Source organism: Crocodylus siamensis, chromosome 9 (genome assembly GCF_052110815.1).
Source record: "Crocodylus siamensis isolate JL-2025a chromosome 9, ASM5211081v1, whole genome shotgun sequence".
NCBI lineage: Eukaryota > Metazoa > Chordata > Crocodylia > Crocodylidae > Crocodylus > Crocodylus siamensis.
In genome coordinates, this window is record NC_143403.1 from 63,776,507 (window position 1) to 63,797,233 (window position 20,727).

At 47.3% G+C, this 20,727-nt stretch overlaps 1 protein-coding gene across 4 annotated transcripts in view; it reads right to left on the minus strand.

The window, feature by feature from the left end:
- ULK1 (unc-51 like autophagy activating kinase 1) overlaps nt 1–5,129 on the minus strand; it is a 91,752-nt gene extending 86,623 nt beyond the window's left edge. For 3 of the 4 annotated variants that reach the window (XM_090063056.1, XM_090063057.1, XM_090063055.1), the window contains exons 1-3: nt 4,548–5,129; nt 3,857–3,949; nt 3,700–3,741 (exon numbers count right to left, since the gene is read on the minus strand). In XM_090063056.1, coding sequence (XP_089919182.1) covers nt 3,700–3,741; nt 3,857–3,949; nt 4,548–4,637 — 225 coding nt within the window. In that variant the 5' untranslated portion in view covers nt 4,638–5,129. Of the gene's footprint in view, nt 1–3,699; nt 3,742–3,856; nt 3,952–4,547 lie in introns of those variants that run through there. The other variant, XM_090063058.1, reaches the window with a different exon arrangement.
- Between the last annotated feature and the right edge of the window lie 15,598 nt (nt 5,130–20,727).

Below are 20,727 nucleotides of genomic sequence, written 5' to 3' on the forward strand. Positions count from 1 at the left end.
ATGAACCTCGCCTCCTGGCCTAAACTGACAGCCCCTCCAACCCCCTTTCAAAAGATGCTCAAGACCATTGTTTCCCAGAGTAACTCTTAAGGAAGACCTCCATAATACAATGAGCAGATTGGCACTGTGCACTAGAAACCAGATGTGCCACACTCCATTGCTATTTAAAAAAAAAGCAGCAATAATCCGTATGACCCCAAAAGATCAAGGAGACAAAGGGCCATGCACTGTCCTTTCTGAAAGAACTTCTTGATGGCCCTGCATGGCTCCAATACCATATTACCCGAGGGCTAGTGTTCATACAGCAAATCACCCCCCACTGACTTATCCATTGTTTGCTGGTCTGGGGATAAGTCTGCAGCACAACTCTGCATTGTATGTGCTTGCAGACTTGTGTGTTTAAGGCAAAACCTGATTGCATCTTCTTAGATATGGGGTGCCCCATTGCACTCCTGACACCATGCTGATAACATGGATACATGAGCCTAGAACAGGGCATCTGTGAGACCATTCGGAGGCAGAAGCTGTTGTTAAATACTTCCCTGTAGCCCCCCAAAAAGTCAGATGCTGCCCCATCAGCACTACTGTATTAAGGGTCTTGCCACTCTGTCGTTCTTGTTGCACACAGCTCTGTGGTGCCAGGTCATCAAGAGCAAGCACAGCAGTTTTCTGGGGTAAATAACAGAAGTAAGCCACATAAATGTCACAGCTACAACACTCCAGCTGGAATAACTCAACGTTTTATTACATAATGAATCAAGCATTATGTCAGGACTTGTTTTCACAAACTTTAACTTCACGGGGGTGGAAAAAAACCCACCCCAACATACAGAGAATAGCAGCTTTGGGTGCATTCAGTGGTTTACCCACACCGATTCTGTCAGCTATTTTCTTGTGTGTTAAAAAGGAAAGAAGTGAAAAAAAAAAAAAAAGAGGCAAAGAGAAAACAAAACACACTGCAGCAATGCAACTTAAATTTTTTTTAAGCCCACAAAGCAGCATAAAGATAAGCTAAAACTATTTATAGCATCACAGTAACAATGAGATTCAACATTCAGGACAAAGTCTTGCCAGTTTTATGAGGCATGAAAAATAAAAGGCCCAGTGGATTGCAACTAGCTGTGTTCAAGGGGAAACAGAAGTGAAGCAACCCAGTTTCCTCTTAGAAAAGACAGGGCCCAAAAGGAAATCCTGAAATGAAATGGGTACTTCCCACCCAAATGCAGGTTGAGTTCTTTAATGGTCTCTCTTTCCAAGCCTATTTCACTTCAACAAATCCTACACATTCTGCATTTCAACACACCTGATGTGTGCACAAGTCAGGGTTTTGGCCTATGGGGTACCCTCCATCAGAGGCACTGAAATGCTTAGTTAGCCCTGCAGCATGGCTCCCAGCTAGGCCAATCCTTCCAAATTGAGTTAAGAAGGTTAGCCACCCCGCCCCAGGTCAAAGGAGAGTCTTTGGCAAAGCAGAGCACTGAATCCAGACTTAACTCAAGTCTTACACCTTGGCCACAGCATCCGTCAACTCCTCTTCCATTCCAGTGCCACGGGAGTTCACTGCAGTGTCTTTCAAGAGCTCCACCACGCCAATTATGAAATTCTTTGTTCAGCAGAAATTTATTTTGAATCACCCCCTCTCTCATGCCCCTCCTAGGGAGGAGGAACACCGATGCTAAACCCAGAGTTTAAAACTGATGACACGTACAGAGAGAGGGAAGCAAATGCAGGTTTGCTGACTGAGAGGTTTCAGAGGAAGTGCTTCAGGGGCAAGAAGAACAAAGACTTTCAAAAATGCAGAGAACCCACAACCTCATGTCCCACTTGCAAAGAGGTAGGGTGTGCCTACATGTGCTATCAGGGCTTGTGGACAGAGGTGATCTCTTTTACAAGACCAACAAGATTTTTTTTTTTTTCTTGCAAGAAATCTTTAAATTGCAAGCTTTGGGGCACAAACACCCTTCATCAAGCATCAGGGAAAAGACTGTAAAAGTTCTTCTGGGTAGAAATGAAAGTTCATATTTCATAGGCTTTCACAGAGGGGTCAATAGATGGAAAAAGCCCTGTGGGCAGCAGTTCTTAGCAGATAAGGAGTCTCAACTCTCCAGTGAGGCTGTGATGATGAAAATTACCTTAGACAAAGGCCGCTACATGTGCTATTAAGTCGAAGTAAGCTTACTGTGCAGCAAAAAAATACTGTGCAGTAAGCCTACCCAGGAGCACATCTACACATGGTCCGTCTTGGGAGCAGCATGTTCTGTGGATGCCCATAGCTGCAGCTCGAGAGACAGGGGGAGGCTACGCACGCTACGGCCCTGCACCCATCCCCGCATCCTGTAAACAGGTTTACAGCCAGACAGGTGGTGTCTGGCCCAAGGCACAGGTCTGCAGCCTAACCCTCCTCCCAAATCCCCCACCAAGTCAGAAAAAAAATATGCTCATCTGCCTTTAAAAAGAATCTGGCACAGAAAGCCTGGCTTCCTGACTACTTTACCCAAAATAACTCTCTCCTCTGCAGCATGCAGCCCCGAGACCCTCGGGATGCCCGGTGGGTACTGTAGTCCTGCCTGCAAAGCGCAGGAGTGGCGAGCTAGCGCCAGGGTGCAGCACCCAGGACTGCGTCCCCCAGAAGCCACTGCTGGCAGCCTGTACCGACCAGCCGGGATCTCATCGCCCCCCCCCGTGACGCAAAGGGCTGCTTGAACCAATCGGGGAGGGCAGGAGGAATGTCAACAAACAAGGAGCCTTGGAGGCCACGTGATACCACAGACAGGGCAGTAAAACCCAGATAAGCAACAAAAACAACCCTGGGGTGTTAGGTGGCATGACAAGGCAGACAGCGACCCACAAAGCTGTCAGGCCTCTAGAAGAAGCCAGCAGTATGTCTACACTGACTAGGCTCACAAAAGGATGCCATTTTATAGCTGGGAGCCCACTGCCACCAAAAACACCACCGGTAGAACAGGCAAACCCCGCCCCAAAACTTGCCCCAGGAGCAGTTAGGCAGCCAGAGTGGCTCTTTATAATAAAGTCCATGCAAAACGTCACTGGATAAAAACTGAAAACAGTCCTTAAGATCAAGACTTGCCTTGCTATAGGGGGATCTTTAAAACTGACCTTGTAAAAAAATAACCCCCTGCCTTCTCCCTCTCCCCCCGCAGGAAAACCACAGCCAGCTAAAAATACACGTCTGTTGCAACGGGTTACCACACACTGAAAGCCACAGGGACCCGGATAAAGTGTAAATAAAAATCTCTGCGAAGTGGCAGGTAACAGAAGTCAGATATTTTTATAGACGGGGTAGGTAAACTACAAACTATTGTACGATTAAGAGGAGGGAATGCATCTGTGCAGGCATCCCAACCTGAACTACTAGCATTGTACACAATTCCTCCTTTATTGATCACTGCTAATAATGCTACAAGACACCAATCCGGCCACCCCAAACCGCACGGCACCCAAGGGAGTTAGCAAAGCAGAGTCCCCCCCACCCCAGAAGTCAGGAGAGTTTTGTGGTTTAGGATACAATTACACGCAAGAAGTCTTGCTCAGACACACTCATACATTCCTCTAGCCCATAAAGGGGGACTCTTTCCAAAAACCATGTAGTACAACATCTGTTAAAAGTGCAAGCGTCACCCTTTTTAGCTTACCTCCCAGCCCCAACTCAAAAACATGAGCCCTATTTAGATGCATTACCTGAAAGTCATACAAGGCAACGATGTTTTCATGTTTCAGTTCCTAGGGGGGGAAAAAAAAAAACCACAAGAAGGGAAATGATGAGCCAGGAACAAGAGAGGATCTCTAGCAAAAATTCAGAGGAGGGTGGTTATGAAACACCTTGTGCCGCATTTACCTTAAGGATTTTGATTTCCTTCCCCAACAGAGTTTGCGACTTTGCAAGGTTTTTCTTGTTAATACATTTCACGGCTACTTCCACCTCAGGCTTCTGCAAGTTAAACATTTATGTAAAAACAAATAAGCAAAGTATACATTTCACTCTTCAGTTCCTTTCCCAGGTTACGATCATGCCCAATAAAAGGGTCACCCGGGGCATACTTGGCATCTGCGACCCACCGCCCAGACTTGCTCGGACTTGCCCTTTCCCGAACGACGCTGGTCGGCTCCGAAAAGACAAGCAAAACAAATAAAAGCCACAACCCCCAAGGTCTGGATTTGGGTTATTACTTTACACGACAGTGATCCTCTTATGGGAGCAAATAAAGGCCTTCTGGGCAGCGGGGCTTTAACGAGGGGCCAGCTAGCTTGCTCCTATTCAGCAGCCCTAGACAAAAACCCGGCGACCTCTCCAGACATTGCTTTCAAAGTAAAGAGGCTCCGGGCCCAATTTCGGCCTGGAGGACAGGCGACCCATGGGACGCCAGCGTACGAGGGGTTCGCCGCTGCACCCTGGTGCTGGCTTTTCAGCCCCGCTTTCCTCTGGGGGACCCCGGGGGCACCCCAGGGCGAACCCGGCGGCTCCACAACTCTCCAGGGAGTCGGGCGAGCGCCGCCGGGACGTGCCCCCGGCGCGGGACCTCGCTCACCTCCTTGTGCCGGCCTTTGAAGACCACGGCGAAGGCGCCGTGCCCCACCAGGTCCTTCCTGCTGAACTCAAACTTGCCCACGGTCTCCATGGCTGGGCGCGGCGCGGGCGGCGAAGCGTCCCGGGTGGGCGGCAGGATGCGGCCCGCAGCAGGGGTAGGGGGGCAGGCGCAGAGGAGACCCCAGCCCCCCCCTCCTGGAGCCGGATCAGGAGCTGGCGCCCCGCTGGAACAGCTGCCCGCTCCACATCTGGCGGGCGGCGCGCATCTGGCAGGAGGCTCCCAGCCGCTCCGCTTGCCTTTTCCTGGAGGGCGGGCGGGACGCGGGCATCCTCAGCAGGGAAGGAGCCGGCTCCCTGGCTAACAGGCCTCCTGCCCCATCCTGTCAGGGAGCTCCCCGCGCGCCCCCAGCCAGCCCGCCGTCCAGAAATAACCGACTTCCACCTTAAGCGCTAGTCCACCTTAAATAAGGCGCCTTAAGCCCCGGAACGCGGCGGGGGGCGGGGGGCGCGGGGCGCCGCGACGCGATGCGGGAGCCGGCGCCGCACACAAAGCTCTGCGGGCTCCCGGCGCAGGACGGCGAGCGCTGGCGCAGGCGCACTGGGAGGCGGCGCCGGCCCAGGGCTGAGGTGACACATTTAAAGGCGCAGCCCTGCCGGCTCTGAGTCACCCCTCCCGGGGCGCGCACGGCCCCGCGCCGCCTTCCGCGGGCGCTTCGTCTTTCCCCAAACCGCCCAGCTCCCCCACCCGCCCCGGGGGAGGCTGAGCTGAGCTGCCTGGGGGGAAATCTGGGCCGTTTACCACCCTCCTCCTGGGAGACTTTCCCTCGTCTCTCACTGAGGCTCCCACCCGGCCTTCGGGACAGCGGATCTCTTTTTGGGGGGAAATCTGGGATATTTAGTGTAGTATAGTACGGAAATCTGGGATATTGACCATCCTCCTCCTGGGGAATTTTCCCTTCATCTCTCACTAAAACTCCCACCCGGCCGTTGGGACCGCTGATCTCTGTTTTGGGTGTATCTGGGGTGTGTAATGTAATGTAATATGTACATCTGGGATATTGACCATCCTCCTCCTGGGGAATTTTCCCCTCAACTCGCACTAAAACTCCCACCCAGCCGTTGGGACCGCTGATCTCTGTTTTGGGTGTATCTGGGACAAAAGGAAATCTTTCCTGCCAGGTGCAGGGGGCTGGACCCGATGATCTCCCGAGGTCCCGTCCAGCCTTGCAATCTATGAAGCTATGAAATGCGAAAATCTAGACCTCTTGGTTCACAGACGAAACCTGTTATTAGAGCAACTAGGACATCGCCCAAAAAAAATCTTTCTGCAAGCCTTAGGGCTCACACGCCCTTCCTCAGGCTCAGGGAAAATTAAAGATGCTAAAAGGTCCCCATAGGCAGAAAATAAACTTCACTTTTGCGCTTATAAAATGAAGCTTATAAAATGAAGTTTATTTTCTACGTCACTTTTTGCATGCATAAAATGAAGTTTATAGAGGAGGCTGGACCGTCCCCTTGCTGGTCGTTGTCTTTTCAGCTTGGTGCAGAGGGCTGGACCCGATGATCTTCTGAGGTCCCTTCCGGCCTTACAATCTGTGAAAAAGAAGTTTATTTTCTACCTCACTTTTGCACACAAAAAATGAAGTTTATTTTCTACCTACAGGGACTTTTTACCATCTTTAATTTTCTCTGAGCCTACGGAAGGGCACGTGAGCCCGAAAGTTGCAGAAAAAGATCTTTTTTGTTTGTGATTTCTCCATTGATCTAATAGCAGGTATCATCTCTGAACCAAGAGTTGTATACTTTTGCATTTCTTTTTGTCTCAGACCTACAGGGTAACCAAATATGTCCCAGATTTACCCAAAAGAGATCAGCTGTCCCAAAAGCTGGGTGGGAGTTTTAGTAAGCGATGCGGGAAAGTCGCCCAGGAGGAGGGTGGTAAAGCACTGGAAGGGGCTACCAGAGAGGAGGTGGGCTTCTCTCCACCCTTGGAGGTTGTTGGCAGACAAAGCCTTGTCTGCAATGATCTGGCTGGGGCTGGGGCTGGTCCTGCTTGGAGCAGGGGGTTGCATTAGACCCCCTGAGGTCCCCTCCAATCCTCGTTTTCTATGTTTCAGTAGCAGGAGGTGAGCAAGTAGCCCTTGCCAAGCAGGCGGAAAATTTCCAACCGTTTTGAGCTTTTTTTAAATTTCCCCTCTCAAAACATCTCCTGAAGCCAGGAAAAATGGTAAAAAAACAGCCTAATTCCAAGGGGAAGGGGAACATTGATCCTTCCCCAAGTGGGATCAGCTGGAGGATTGGGGCCCTTCCTTGCCTGTGAAACAGCGGTGAGTTCAGGCGCTCTGCTTCCCCACTCGCCAGCTCAAGGCACGACTGCCTCCAACACTGCCAGTCCCAACCACTTGCCTGTTTTCGCCTACCTGGGAACAAATATGGGTCACCTGCATACACAGCATAAATCTTCGGTAAACTGCTTTCCTGCGGCGCCTCCTTCAGCCCCACTGCCTGCTTTGTAATGGAAACGTACCCCGCTTAGCTGTGTCCTAACCAGAAGAGTCAGTTTTGGACCTTACTGCAGCCCCAACCAGAGCCAGAAGTAAAGCAAGCAGCTGTCAGAGCTCCTTGAAAGTGATGGTAGCTGGCGAGCTCCTCTGCGCTCTCCCCGCATCCTTCGGGGCTTCTAATAGCAACCCTCCAAAAGCCATCAAAAGGGAGGGAGCTTAATCAGGACTAGCACTGACATCACCGTGTGCTTAAATCGGTGCTGTTTGCGTTCGGTCCAGATAAGTGCATACCCCTTTTGCAGTCCCAAAGCCGTGCACTCAAATGAAGTATGTGAATAATCATGCCTTCATTAACCATCGTACGCGTATTCCCAGCACAATCCCACTGCAGAGTCCTGAATGCCATTCTGGAGTACCAGGTATACATCCCACAAGCACTGCTTTCAATATGGCGTTGTGAGATGAGCTAGCACGGAGGGATGCAGTAATACACTATTAAGAACTGCATTAGGAGCAAAGAAGTAAAAAAAAAAAAAAAAAAAAATCGCACGAGGTTGAGATTTCAGCATTTTTTTTTGGAGACAAGATGGCGATGTGACGGTGCATTGGGATATCGTGTGAGCACAGCTCTTAGGATGCCGTGTGAATGGCAGACATGTCGCTGAGTGCTCTCAGCCCCGGGATGCTGAATATCATCATTGATAGTCACTGGATACAGCAGAAGTTGCAAGCACGCAGTACCTCCCAGTACTGGGCCTTGTGTGACACAAAGGTACTCTTTATACGCAGCTGACTTTGATAAAGCATGCGGCCTGAAGTGAGGAGACATTATCTTCCTGCTGTACTGCACGAGATAATTCAGATCCCTCCTTGTGCTTAAAATCATTGCTGCAAAATGGGGGCATGTGGCAAAGCCAGGTACAAAAGCAGAAGCTGCTCATAAATTATAACTTGCATTTTATGACTTCTAGTATTGTTACTAAATGTTTAATGGGAAATTACAAGGTGGACCAGGATACTCTTTTAAATGTAAGCTTGCTAATGATTCACCCTCTGAAACCCTTTCAACCAGAATAATGCCAACAAGCTCTGGTGATGTCAGTGTTGCCAAACCAAAGCATTAAAAAAAAATCCTGAGATTAGGTTAAATATAACAAAGTTGAGGTTCTTTTTATTTGCTTTCTTGTTTTGGATCCTACAGGGTGCCCTTGCTTCCCAGTTTCAAGCTTTTCCCTACAACTGGTGAGGTCTAGAAACTTACTTTAAAAGCCTCAGTGTCTCATGCAGCCTCTTGATGGCAAGCAGCTAGGTTTGAACAAAATCAGCTCGCAATAAGACGGTGAGATTTGGCCAGCGATACAGAGAGGCGTTTTTAAACTCACCATTGAAAGAGGTACTTTGGACACAGAACAAAGCAATTGTTGCACAGCAGTCCCATGCAAAATTATAAGATAGGGAGCAAAGAAAAAAGCTCAGTTAGCTACGACTTGGATAATTTGAAGGTTGGTAAAGTATAATTGCCCACACTGGAAATTAGCCAGGACATCCTGGTTAACAAGTCTGCACTGGCAAGAACTGTGGTAGGATCCCCTGTGACCACAGTTGGGTAGATCTTTCAGCTTTATGTCTCACGGCAAAGACATATGCAATTACATTATAAAGAAAATGAGGAAGTTTATGCCAGCGCGCTATAAAAGCTGACATGAAATATAACAGTGGCCGGAGTGAAATGTTCTCTTCTCTGTTGCGTGCCACTACGTTTCTTCTTTTGCTGGTGCTTTTGAAAGAAATTTTAGTTTAATTGAGCTCTCTTTCAGTCCTAATATGTAAAGACTAAGACTCGTTTCAGGGTTGCATTTGAATTGCAGTGACCCTCACAGGCCTTTCTAAGGACTAGGGTCCTGTTTTGCCAGGCACTGCACATAACTGAGACAAGACCCATGTTGACAGTACAGACCAATCTTTTTAGCAGATGTACCACAAATTAAGTCCCACTCCCTTCCTGGATACCAATTCTGATCCCTTTCCCTTCTCAATTTGCTGCATACCTGATCTGCTGCTCTGCTTTCTGCCCTCCATACTCTGGTGCATACCATGCAAAGAAGCTACCCGTGCTACTTGAGACAGGCATGCGGCAGGTTGGCCACCCTTATAGGACACCGCTAAAAATGACCTGCTTAAGGATTACCTGAGAACCAGGAGCAAGCAACCTGCTGAAAAACTGACCCAAGAATGCTAAGCAAAGAGTAATGATAAAAGCAGTTTAACACATTGTGAAATCTCTATGGGAAAGAATCGTTCCTTAGAGATCTGGGAAGGGGGAAGAACTTGTCAGTTAAAGGTGTGCTTTTTCAAGGCACTTGGCTCTGGTTTCCTGTGGAAATCCACCATGTAAGAGCTGGGTATTATCAGATCTGTTATTGCAGAGACTGTAGTGGGACCAGAGCTTGACCAATGCGGAGTGCATTTGAAAATTCACCCAACCATCTCCATGTTTGTACGTAATATAAACCAGCAAGAAAAATGCCTGCTAAGCATATGCTAACGCACAGTTCTCATTCAGGAAAGGGCAGAAAAAGCAAGGTAACCAGCACAAATCTTACAAATTAAGCTTCCTTGGAAGACAGCGTCACGCACACACCGGACACAGAGGTCCCCTGAGACCCCTTTGTGGAATAATCTTTTAATACCACTATTTTCCACTAGCAGTTCAGGTTGCAAGATACCATTACACTGATAGGGCGAGTCCATACCTTGCACTCCAGGAATTTAGGCTGCATCCAATTATTCTCTCTTCTGAATACAAGTTTTTATTAGGCATACATTAACATGGCACTGGCTCATTTCCATTCACGGAGATCAGAACATCTCACCCTGAACTAATGGCACAGAACGCTTTAGGCTAAAGGCACCACATATTCCTCAATTTGTTAAGCACGCTCACAAATCAATGAGTGATGCAATGGATGAAAGCTGGAAAATATGTCTGAGAAGCATACCTAGCAACTCTCATGACACTATGATCATTCTTTTGCACGAACACAGAGCACAGCAACAAACAGACTTCCCGCTGTCTACCAAATATATACACATTTTGCCCCAAGGGAGGGCATGAGACTGGTTTTAAACTCATTCCTCAATACACCTCTGAAAGGTACGCCTACACTGCCACGATGAGCAGGAAGAGCCTGTAAAGCGCAGGAGGCTATTGCTTCTTATAACCAGACCGTTTTGCTTACTTCCTTTATCTCCATCATCACGATACGAGAGGGGCTTAACAGCTCACAAACAGAGAGCTGAAGTTTTGCAGTGCGTTGTCACTGAAGAATCAACGAGAAGGACAACAATGCTTTCAAAGAAGTTGGGCACCCTTGGTTCTTCCACTGGAGCACTCTGCTTCTGAAATCAAACCCTGTGAGGCAGAGCAGAGGTCTTAAGGACACACTTATGTATTTATTTTATTTTAAAAAACAGGTTTCTTAAAGTAAGATGTAACTTGCAAGGAAAAAAAATATCAGTCCTTTTGGAAAAAGGGATGAGTTGCACTAAAACACAGTCAAAAGAAAGAATAAACTTAAGACACCGAGAGTGGACAGAATATTGAAGAGGAGCGTGTAAAGCAATTAGGTCTAAAGAAAATGGCTGGTGCAGCATTAGACCGTGTACACAGAAATGTCACATCAGAGAGCAAGGTGGTCCTTGAGTTTCATTTATGGCACCTGAGCCGCTTGAATCCATAATTCTGCTCAGGGTTTGCCACCAGAAAATGCAGACGATCTCGGAAGAGGTCAGGGAGAAGCAACAAGAATGATATGGGGTGGCTTGATTTATGATTGCAGCAGTATGAATAGCGGGCACTGTATGTGTGAATATACACTCATTCAAAAACTAATTTAGATTCAACCACAGTAAAACCGTTACAGGCCCACCTTCAACAAACAACCTAGACGTTGAGCTTTCCCAGCATGAATACCTGTGCAAAGACTGAACGTTGGAGCATTGGACAAACTAATAAGGAGGAAACCAAACAGACAAACAAGCAGAGGTTGGCGGGGCGTTAGTTAGCAGTGCAAAGACTACATGTCTGGATACTGTAAATACCAAAGAGGAAAAGAAATGAGTGTATTAGGTAGAAAGGAAATATTAACTAGCAGTTATGAGATAAAAGGCTGAATGTCACAGACAGCTTCCTGAAAACAAAATGTGCTAGTCTTGTCCATGGTAGGCAGCCGTGACCAGGTTAGATCCTGATCCTAAGTCACTACAAGGTGAAAACCAGACTTCAGTCCAATCATGCTGGGTTTCAGTCAGGGTAGTCATGCTCAGAAGAGTGCCTTTTACATTCTTCATGGAGAATTTGAACCAGCCATTTCACCCCTACCCCAGGAAACACGTTACTCTAATGTTTCTACAGTATTTGTTCATGAGACCCGTGTACATAACACGTCAGAATTCCTGCAAAATGCCTTTATCTTAAACACACCAGGCTCAATCCTCCACCAGCTTTTGGCCCGTGTAGTGCCAGGAACCTCAGGAAAGCAGGAAATAATTTCCCACAGTCAGGACACATGTAACTGAATCCAAAAGTCCTTCCCCCGCAGTATCTCATTTGAAACTTAGGATAAACAGGACCCAGGATCAGCGTATTTGAATCATGGCTGTAGCCGTGCAGATAACTGATGATTACCAGGTACTGATTACTCTAATAGCAGTGAAGGAGTTGTCATCCACAGTACTCTTTACATACAAAAGAGAAGGACGTGCTTTCTGCGTGCCTCCACTGCACTGCCATGATACACTGTGGATTTATTTATGTCGTTGGGCTCTCTATTGATTAATGCTGTTGGGAGGTTTAACCAGCAAATCAGTTACCCTGCCAGGGTGGACCCAAGCTGTACAATTTCCCCCCATCTCCATTGAATAGATTTAAACCCTATGAATTATTGAAGGCAGCACTTTTATGTACTCAGCGAGGTGTCCTGGCAAGGGGATTCAGAAGTTCCTCTTGCATTTTAATGTCAGACGCATGCCAACTGCTGACGGACGGCTCCAGGCGCTGTAGCCTTGCTTGGTGTTCAAAACAGTCAATGCTTGCATCAAAGGCCATTAGCTAACCTGCTTGTCACACTGCTGATTATATTAAAATGAGATCTTACTGATAAACAGGAGAGACGCTGCAAAGCTGCTGCTGCAAGCAGTGAACTTTCTGGCTAATCAGAGGCAAAATGGTGCTGAAATGAATGCTATTTCTCTTCACATCACTGGGCATCACTGTGGACTTCCCAATGGGAGGCAAACACACCTGCCCTATCAGATCTTGATAACGCACCTGTCCTTAATAGCAGCCACCTGTCTTTGTAACAGGGCTGCTCAAAACTCCTGGCCAGTCAGCACAGTAAAGGCCTGTCCGTAGTCAGAGGTCAGGTTTTGTCCCCTCCCCTCTCCCCAAGCCAAGCTGCTGGGTAAATGCAGGGGGACTACAAGAGATCCTGGGGCTCTGCCTGTATTTGAGCCCACTGAAGTCAATGAGACACTTTCTGTTGATTCCAGACAGCTTTGGCTCAAACTCTTGGTACGCAAAGTCCCACTCCAGCTCTTCCTCCAGCCTGTGACCTGTGTGTTTTGGAGGGGGTGGTTACAGGCTGCATCCAGCTTAAAATACATGGTAGCCTCATGGTGGGGTGACAACTTTCCATAGGGTCCATCATATGCTAGAGCTAAAAGGTCATGAGGAGGGCTACTCACCCCACAGATGGGGGCAGAACAAACTCTGTGGAGAGAGATGGTGTGACTCATTCCCAGAGACTGTGTCTAAAGATCATTCCCTACCGCCGGCAGATCACGGCCAAAAGCAGATCCTCAGCCCACAGGAGCGCTTCGCAGAGGAGTTTGGGTGGACCACGAAACCACATCTCTTTCCTGCAGTTCTGGTGGCTGCTGAAAAGTGACCCTGAGACAACCAATACCTCCATAAACGCTGGAGACGAGTCCAAGCTTTTCATACCAAACTTTACCAAAGATCTGGCAAGTGGACAGCATTCAGAGAAGAGCAACTAGAAGGATGAGATGCCCAGAAAGCGTGACATTGAGGAAAGATTGTGAGAAATGGGATGATGCAGTTTAGAGCAGACGGAGGAGAGGTTTGGTAAGCATCTGAAGAGCTGAGGCCTGCTCCTTTTTTAAAAAGAGGACTGTCAGATACCTGAGACAGATGTTTTAAGCAGATAAGCCCATTCGGAGCATTATGCCTGCCGTGCCTTTGCCCCTGGAAGGAGGCAGGGACAGCTGTGGCCACAGACAACTCTCGGTGCTTAGGAGCACAGTGACAGCTGGCTTTCTTTTCAGCTTTCAAGGTCATCTACATACTTGGCTGGCTGCATGCTGTTCTCCCTTGTTTGCTTGAAAGGGCACAGAGAAGTGTCAGGAAATGCCAGCTAGTAAAATGCAAGACTTCTCCCGTACCCTTGGGCAAGTCACTCAGAGATTTCTACACTTTGTCTCCTATTTATTTGAGGCAGGGATCAAGACCGTCTTACACTCGCTGGTGAGTGGTTACTCACCAAAGTCGCCTCGCCCCGTGTCAATGGGAATAAAGGTTCTGCCCTCATGCCGAGTTGTGCCCTAACCCACAAAGTGAGACCTGTCAGACACGAGCCTCCTTCCTTGTGGAGTTAAGGAGTTGTTAGAAGTAATTCCCAGGTGTGCTTAGGCTGTTGGGCTGATACTCAAGCCTCCCTCACCCTAAGCATGAGTGGTCCCAGTTTGTTTTTCCTTCATTGAGCTCCCGCAGCCTTCTGTACTAAAAATCAAAAGAATCCGCGACGTATCCCAAGGGCCTGGTTTTAAGAAATACCGAGCATCTGAAGCTCATCCTGAGATGCTGTAGGTACATACAAGAGTATGTGAATTTCGGTCCCCAAATGACCTGAGCATGGACCTGGGTCCCCAGCTCTTATCCGTGCAGCTCTCCAGGAGAGGATGGCTTATAAAACTGTAATAAAGCACAAAGATATTTGCAGTAAATCATCCCCACCACTGCCATTTAGAGTAGTGGTTCTGCTGGGGATGGGGACTATTACAAATAGTCTGCTGGAGACTATTAAACAAATACATCAGCTGCCTTCAGGGAGCTGGTAAGTCAGAGCTATCCCTACTTTCCATGTAAGCAAATTTCTAAGAAGGGTGGAAAACAATCAGCATGGCAAAGATGGCTGGCAAAAGGGGGGACAGTATCAAGAAAGGGATTATTTACTGTGGACAAGCTTTGAGAGGCTGAGCCGTCCTAGGCAGTGGAACAACTTCATGGGTGGAAGCCCGAGAATACAGTCTTACTGCAAGACAATCTACTAGGAACAAATATAATGTGCTCCCCAGTTCCCGTGGAGCAACCTCACAGGCCTTCCTGTTCTGACAAGCACACGTCTCAAGCCAAAGAAATGCTGCCAAAAAATCTCCATTGAGTCCAGTTTGAATTTTTGAATTAATTCCCCTCTCTATGTTCATTGCTCCATGAATATTCTAGCAAACAACGCCCTGGCGCACACGACACGCTGTAAATAACTAGTGGAGATTAGTCACTGTAAATTCAGGATTGAATTTATTACTGGGATTGTTTACCCAGAGAAGAAATTTGGGAAAGGCATTCGGTTGGGACTCAGGACATCTCTGCCACAGACTCCCCATGTGACCTTGGGCAGGTCACATAAGGCCAGACTTTTTAAAGGTATTAAAGGGCTTAACTCACACTGCTTTTGCCTTTTCTCTCATTTATATAGCGAGCTCCCCAGACATAGGGCGTCTCTTACCTACATGTGTAGAGCACACAGCACAATGAGGCTCTGCTTTTGACATGGTCCTATAGCACACATGACAAATCCGAGTTATGCGCCTCGAACCAGGGAGCAGAAACATGGCACATGACCTAACGTGTGGCCTTAATTCCCAGTGCAACAAGTTGCAGATTGAGATTTATTGGCAAACAATCTCTAATCACTAATAAGGTTAAGAAAATAATCTCCTTGAAATGAAGAGAAGAGGCTATTTTCACTGCACGCAGAATACAGGGCTGCTGTAGCTATTGCCAGTTCTGGCGCTCTCAAGGGGCAGTACAAACGGCACTAATGGTTCAGCTAATTAGACAGGTTAACCCTAATGTCTCCCAACAGAGGACTTTGTTTTTATTGACACTGCACAATGTTACTCGATGCAGTCAAGTTAATGGATTTCCAGACGTTTGGAAGACACTGGGACTGGCAGAACGGGTTTGGAAGATCATTCTGGATGCTGTGAACTGTGGGTATTTTCCGTGAGTCACCTGAAGTTTTAGTCAAACATTCTGTGACTTGCATTAAACTAAACTAACAAAGACCAGAGAGGGGAAAAACCCTCGTTTGGCTAATGTGGGATCACAAGGGTCAGTTTAAAATTAACGTGGCCGGTTACAGTGAACTTGAGCATCTTCATCCTTCATGGTGATGAATTCCACAGGAAGATGCTTGCCTACTCCTTGCATGGGGGTTTACGTAATTACAATGTGATCTTTTCTTTTTCCTGCTTCAGAGCTTAATTGCAAACACATGCAGGCACACGCAACCTTAAAGCAGAAGAACAAAGCAAAAACAAAAACTCCTGAATGCTATGGTATTTTTATGTAGCAGCATGCCAGATGATCCAAAAATCCCTTACAAATGCTCACGTGCTTAACTGAACTCACCAGAACTGTGAGTGGAGGTAATCATGACATTAAATGTTTCCAGGGTCCTGCCCTACATGAAATGGGTACTAAAATTTAGCAACTTTAGGCCCGGATTTTGCAAAAATAAAAACAAAGGCAAACAACTCCCTCCTTCCTTCTCTCCCCCCGCACACGTTTAACTTTCCATCCCCAAGCAGTCTTTAAGGCCCTTGTGCTGGGCACTAGACAGGAATGCGATTGGGGCAGCAGCCCAGGATTTAGGAAATCTGGAGTCCATTCCATGCTTTGCTACAGATTTCCTGGGTGGTAATTAGGAGCACAGGGAAATTGAGCGGTGTGACTATTCCAGTATAATTATGCTGGCACAATTCTTACTGTGGGCAAGCCTTTAGTCTTGCAATTTGCTGTCCTGTAAAGTAGACATCATACCGTGGCCCTGTCTCAAAGGGGTGTGGTGAGGAGATACACTGCAGCCACCTACAATGAACAGCTGGCTCATGAATGCTCCCCGATCCCAGCTAAGATTCGAGTCAACCTCAGACATCCATGGGGAAATAAAAGGAGAGAAGCTGCATTGCTCCCTTCTGTGCAGCATTCTGGTTTTCGGTGTTTCACAGCCACCAGCTCCTGGTTTGAACGTTTCGCAGCTCAAAAGACACCAGCGACGTGACAATACCTACTGTTCAGACTATCACATGCCTTTCTGTTTAACTGACCACGAACACCCACTAAAATCCAACAAAATATTAGGGAAAAATATTCCAGAAAGCTGGGTGTGAGATGAGAAAAACATGACCGCAGAGGAATACAGCTAAAATTGCAGAAAATGGAGGGGTAAACACTGAAATGACCCATTTGAAGAGGTTGCGGGAGATGGGTTTGGTTTGATTTGATTTTGAAATGATAAACTTTGCGTGCAGTTCATTGGACTGGGATGCCTCGATTGAACTGTCCTTGTTTGTGTTAGAAAAACTAGATTCTTCCTTACAACCGTAACCTCCCAGAATAATATAAAATCTTCCACTCAGAGGACTCCAAACACTTTACAATCATCAGTTCATTATGACGAGGAGGTGCTATTCTGATCGGCTCGTGAGACCTTCTGTATAATCCAGGCCATGGCAACACCACATTGAACCCAATAATGTTGGCTTTAAATCAATACTGGGGCTTTTTCTACAAGACCTCCACGTAACAGAGAATTCACCATATTCCTTACATTAAAAAAACAACCCAAACGTCACATTACACCCCTGTGAGGTAAATGTGGTTATTTGTTTGCCAGTGGATAAATTAAGACAGAGAGGGTAGATAGCTGTTCTGCTATCACCAAGTGAGTCAGTGGCAAAGGTAAGAAGCAAACCCAAGAGTCCTGTAGCTTAGTCCTGGGCTTTTTTAAAACAAATGGCAACAACAAAGGGGTCTTAGCATAGAGTAGAAACCATACAGGAGGGAGACAGAAGCCAAGATAGCCCTCCAAGGCTTATTCAATGGAATTTCTTCCCCCGAGGAGCTCATGGAGGCAGATTTGGGGGGTGGACTTGGAGTTCACGGTGAAGTCCTCCTGCGCTCTCTCCCCTGAACCATACTCCCACTGGTTAGCCACCCACAGGCCATGTTAAATGCTGAAAGCTCCTGCCAAAATACCTACGTCCATGCTGCTCATTCATTTGGGGGCATGTCAGCCATCACTGGAAGGGGCATGCGGGACAGCACGGGCGAATCTCCACTTCCTTTTCTCTATCATTTTTTTCCTCCTTCCTTCCCAAAAGATAAACACAGACATAGGAAGCCAGAAAACATTGGACTACGGTGTGAGGAATTTGGTCTCAGCTGGTATAAATGGTCCTAGCCACACGATCGTACACCTGTTTAGACAACAGCTCTTATGCTCGGGTAGAGATCCGGCTTCAAAGGGATGCTACAGGGATTACCTGTGTATTCTCTGCGTTAGATGTCACGGGCAGATTTGTAATGCCACAATGCAAAAGGCTAATTGTGCCGGGTAAGATGTATCATTACATAATGCCCAGTCATTTTATTCCTATGAAACGTACATGGACCAAGTCATTACCTGGGATCAGGATAAATGTCCCTTCCAAGATGCATGCTTGGTTTCTCTCAGTCTCTCGTGCCCTCCTCTCATTCATGTCATTGCCTGTAAATGAGAGAAGGAGGGAGACGAGGTCCCTGTAATGATGACATTTAAATTCCATTAATTCAGCGGCCCACAGAGGTTTGCGCGGTGTGTGTTTCATTGCAACAGGGGTTTTGTACCTTTTATAACTGAACACTGGCTACCCACGCAAACAGGGGAACTACGCTTACAACCAACATGACACCATCAACAACACAAAGAACAACTCGGTTAACGCCGGCTCTGCTATTCAAATTGAGACCTGCAACACATGCCACGCCCAGCAGCATCAATTAAATTAATCGCTAACTGAATTCATGAGGGTCTTGCCAGGGTGGTTTAACATTAATCAGTTTGGCAGGCTGAGCACATGCAGAGACTTGAGCAAACTATAATGATATAAGTGCACTCGGCCAACACCAGTCACAGAGCCCAGTTAAATTGCAATTTCCATGCACAGTATAGACCAGCTCACTGCTGGCTCACATGTTTTAGACATTTGCATTGACTTAGCACTAGCATGAACGACTTTCGTGTGCTGACTTTATAGGAAAGGAATTCTGATGCCTTATGCAATGTATTGTAATGTCATGCCGCAAAGCACACGCATGCTTCCTACAGCACACAGGAAGCATACCAACCTTTCTCACGTAATCGGCATGACATCATCCATTTCAAGGCAGGGCTTTTACAGAGTGCTGTAGAAGTGGTTAATTATTTAGTACTTCTGCTAATGCTCACGAAGTGCCATGCAATATTCAGCAGCCAGGCTTGCAACAATGGCATTTCTCTAGCAGGTCCTTGCCAGCTATCCGGTTGTCCTGGCCTCAAGCTTTATCTACACTAGACAGGTTTTGCTTAAATACCCGATGGTTGGTGATAGTAAGTGCAGACAAGGGACCATCAGAGTGGTTACAAGTACAGCAGGTGGTCTACCCATGATTGCAGGCACTAGGGAAGCAAAGGTGAGGAATGTTATTAGAATAAAGCTCGTGCAGACAAACTTTGAATCCTCAATGTGCAAAGATACAAGCCAGTATAATACCTTCTCTGTGTCTGTGCAAAATCAATGGCTTGGTCTATTAGTGACAGGTTACATCATCCTGGCTTTTTTTGCTGTTAGCCAAGACACTAAGGCCTCCTTGATGTTTACATACTAACTTCATTAAAGTGTAATGCATCTTATCAGGCACTGCTTGTTGTAATGGGCTTGCTTTGTACATGTGTTTTCCAGGAAAGTTTCCAGCTGCACTCCTTGGGCTGACTGCAAGAACTGCTATTGACTGTTTTTAAGCCACTACAGTGCTTTGGGGGTTTTGGCCTAAGCTTCGCTTGTGCAGTTATTCTGATGAGAAGTGAAAGATGTTGCCTTGCCTATCTCACTGTCCAGGGAGATAGGGTCCTTCCTCTACCCTGTGGTTTCTTCTTAACCTGGAGGGACCACAGCTAATGGTGAGAAGATCTCCCTGTGCGAGCCTCCCTGTGCATCCCTTGCTTGGCCTCCCAGCAACAACTGTCAAGAACGGGGACAGCTTGATGCAAATTCTTGTCTATCAGCCTGAAAGCAAACCGGATGCAAGCATGGGACGAAGCAGACCTCTGGTGGGTGATTTCTGAACACCGCATGGTGGCAGTGATAGGAGGGATCGAGCTTTGGGCAGGAGAAAGGGGAAGCTGCAAGCTCCACCAGAGAGGAACCTCTCTGGAAACACAGGGACAAGCAAAGAAGGGTTAAATGCTGTGGCCAACACCACAAGACAAGCCTGATAGATGAAAAAAGCTGCAAGAATGGTGGAAGATTATGTGGCTTTTGCAGGGGCTTGCAAGCTAGAGGGACATCCACTAAACTCACACTTGAGAGCTGCAGATCTTTCTCCTCAGTTTGCAGGTAACTCCTTTCAATCACTGCTCCCCCAGCCTGGCTGTCAACTGGTACTCAGGCCTCATCAAGTTCCTCAGCCACCCGAAGTACCAAGAGGTACACTGCTTTCCTCATCCAATTACTAATAAAGAAGATAAGGAAACTCCACAAGCCCAGATTTGCTTGCAAACTGCTTCCTCTGGGGCTTGGGTCCTGCCATCCCAATGGACCTGTTAGACTTTTGACTCATTAATTCCCTCCCAGAGCTGCTGCTTTACTGGATCCCAGTTGCCCCAAGCCCTCTCTCCATCAAGTACCCTATCCTTATCATGGCATCTTCAGTAGCCATGTCTACCTGGAGGGCTAATTCCTCCAATATCCCCAAACAACTTTAACTGCATAGGAGGAAAGCCAGGAATTTTATGCAGAGAGGAAGCCCAGAGCACCAGGAAGATCCAGAGCCACTTCAGGGGCTGATCGCGGACCTCACACCTCTTGATGTGGCTGTCCCAGCAGACAGGGGCTTGGCACCAAGGAAAGAGCAGTGCCCGACTGCCCCGTGATCCCGGGCTGGGATGCTATGAATCCCAGCCCTCTCTGCTCAAGAAAGGACTAGTTGGTGCTGAATTTCCATGAAGGTTTTTCTGCTTTCTTTCTTCCGAAGAAAAGCAAGTTGCCCCTTTTGTCCTAATATATTCATGGCAGAGCCTACCCTTGCTGACGGGACTGGGAGCAGAATCTGTCCCGCCATAATTACAGCTTGCGTTATCTCCGCTTAGGCAGAAACACATAATAAATATTGTGAGATTACAACTTGCGTTATCTCTGGCTCTATAGAAACACACAATAAATACTGGTGGGTTGCTGTGGGTGTTATCTCTGGTTATACAGAAACGTGCAAAAATTCCAGGTAATTTCCCTGTTTGTTACTTCGCTATCGAGTCGCCTTGGGTCAGCTTTAACTTACACGACAGCAGCACGCCA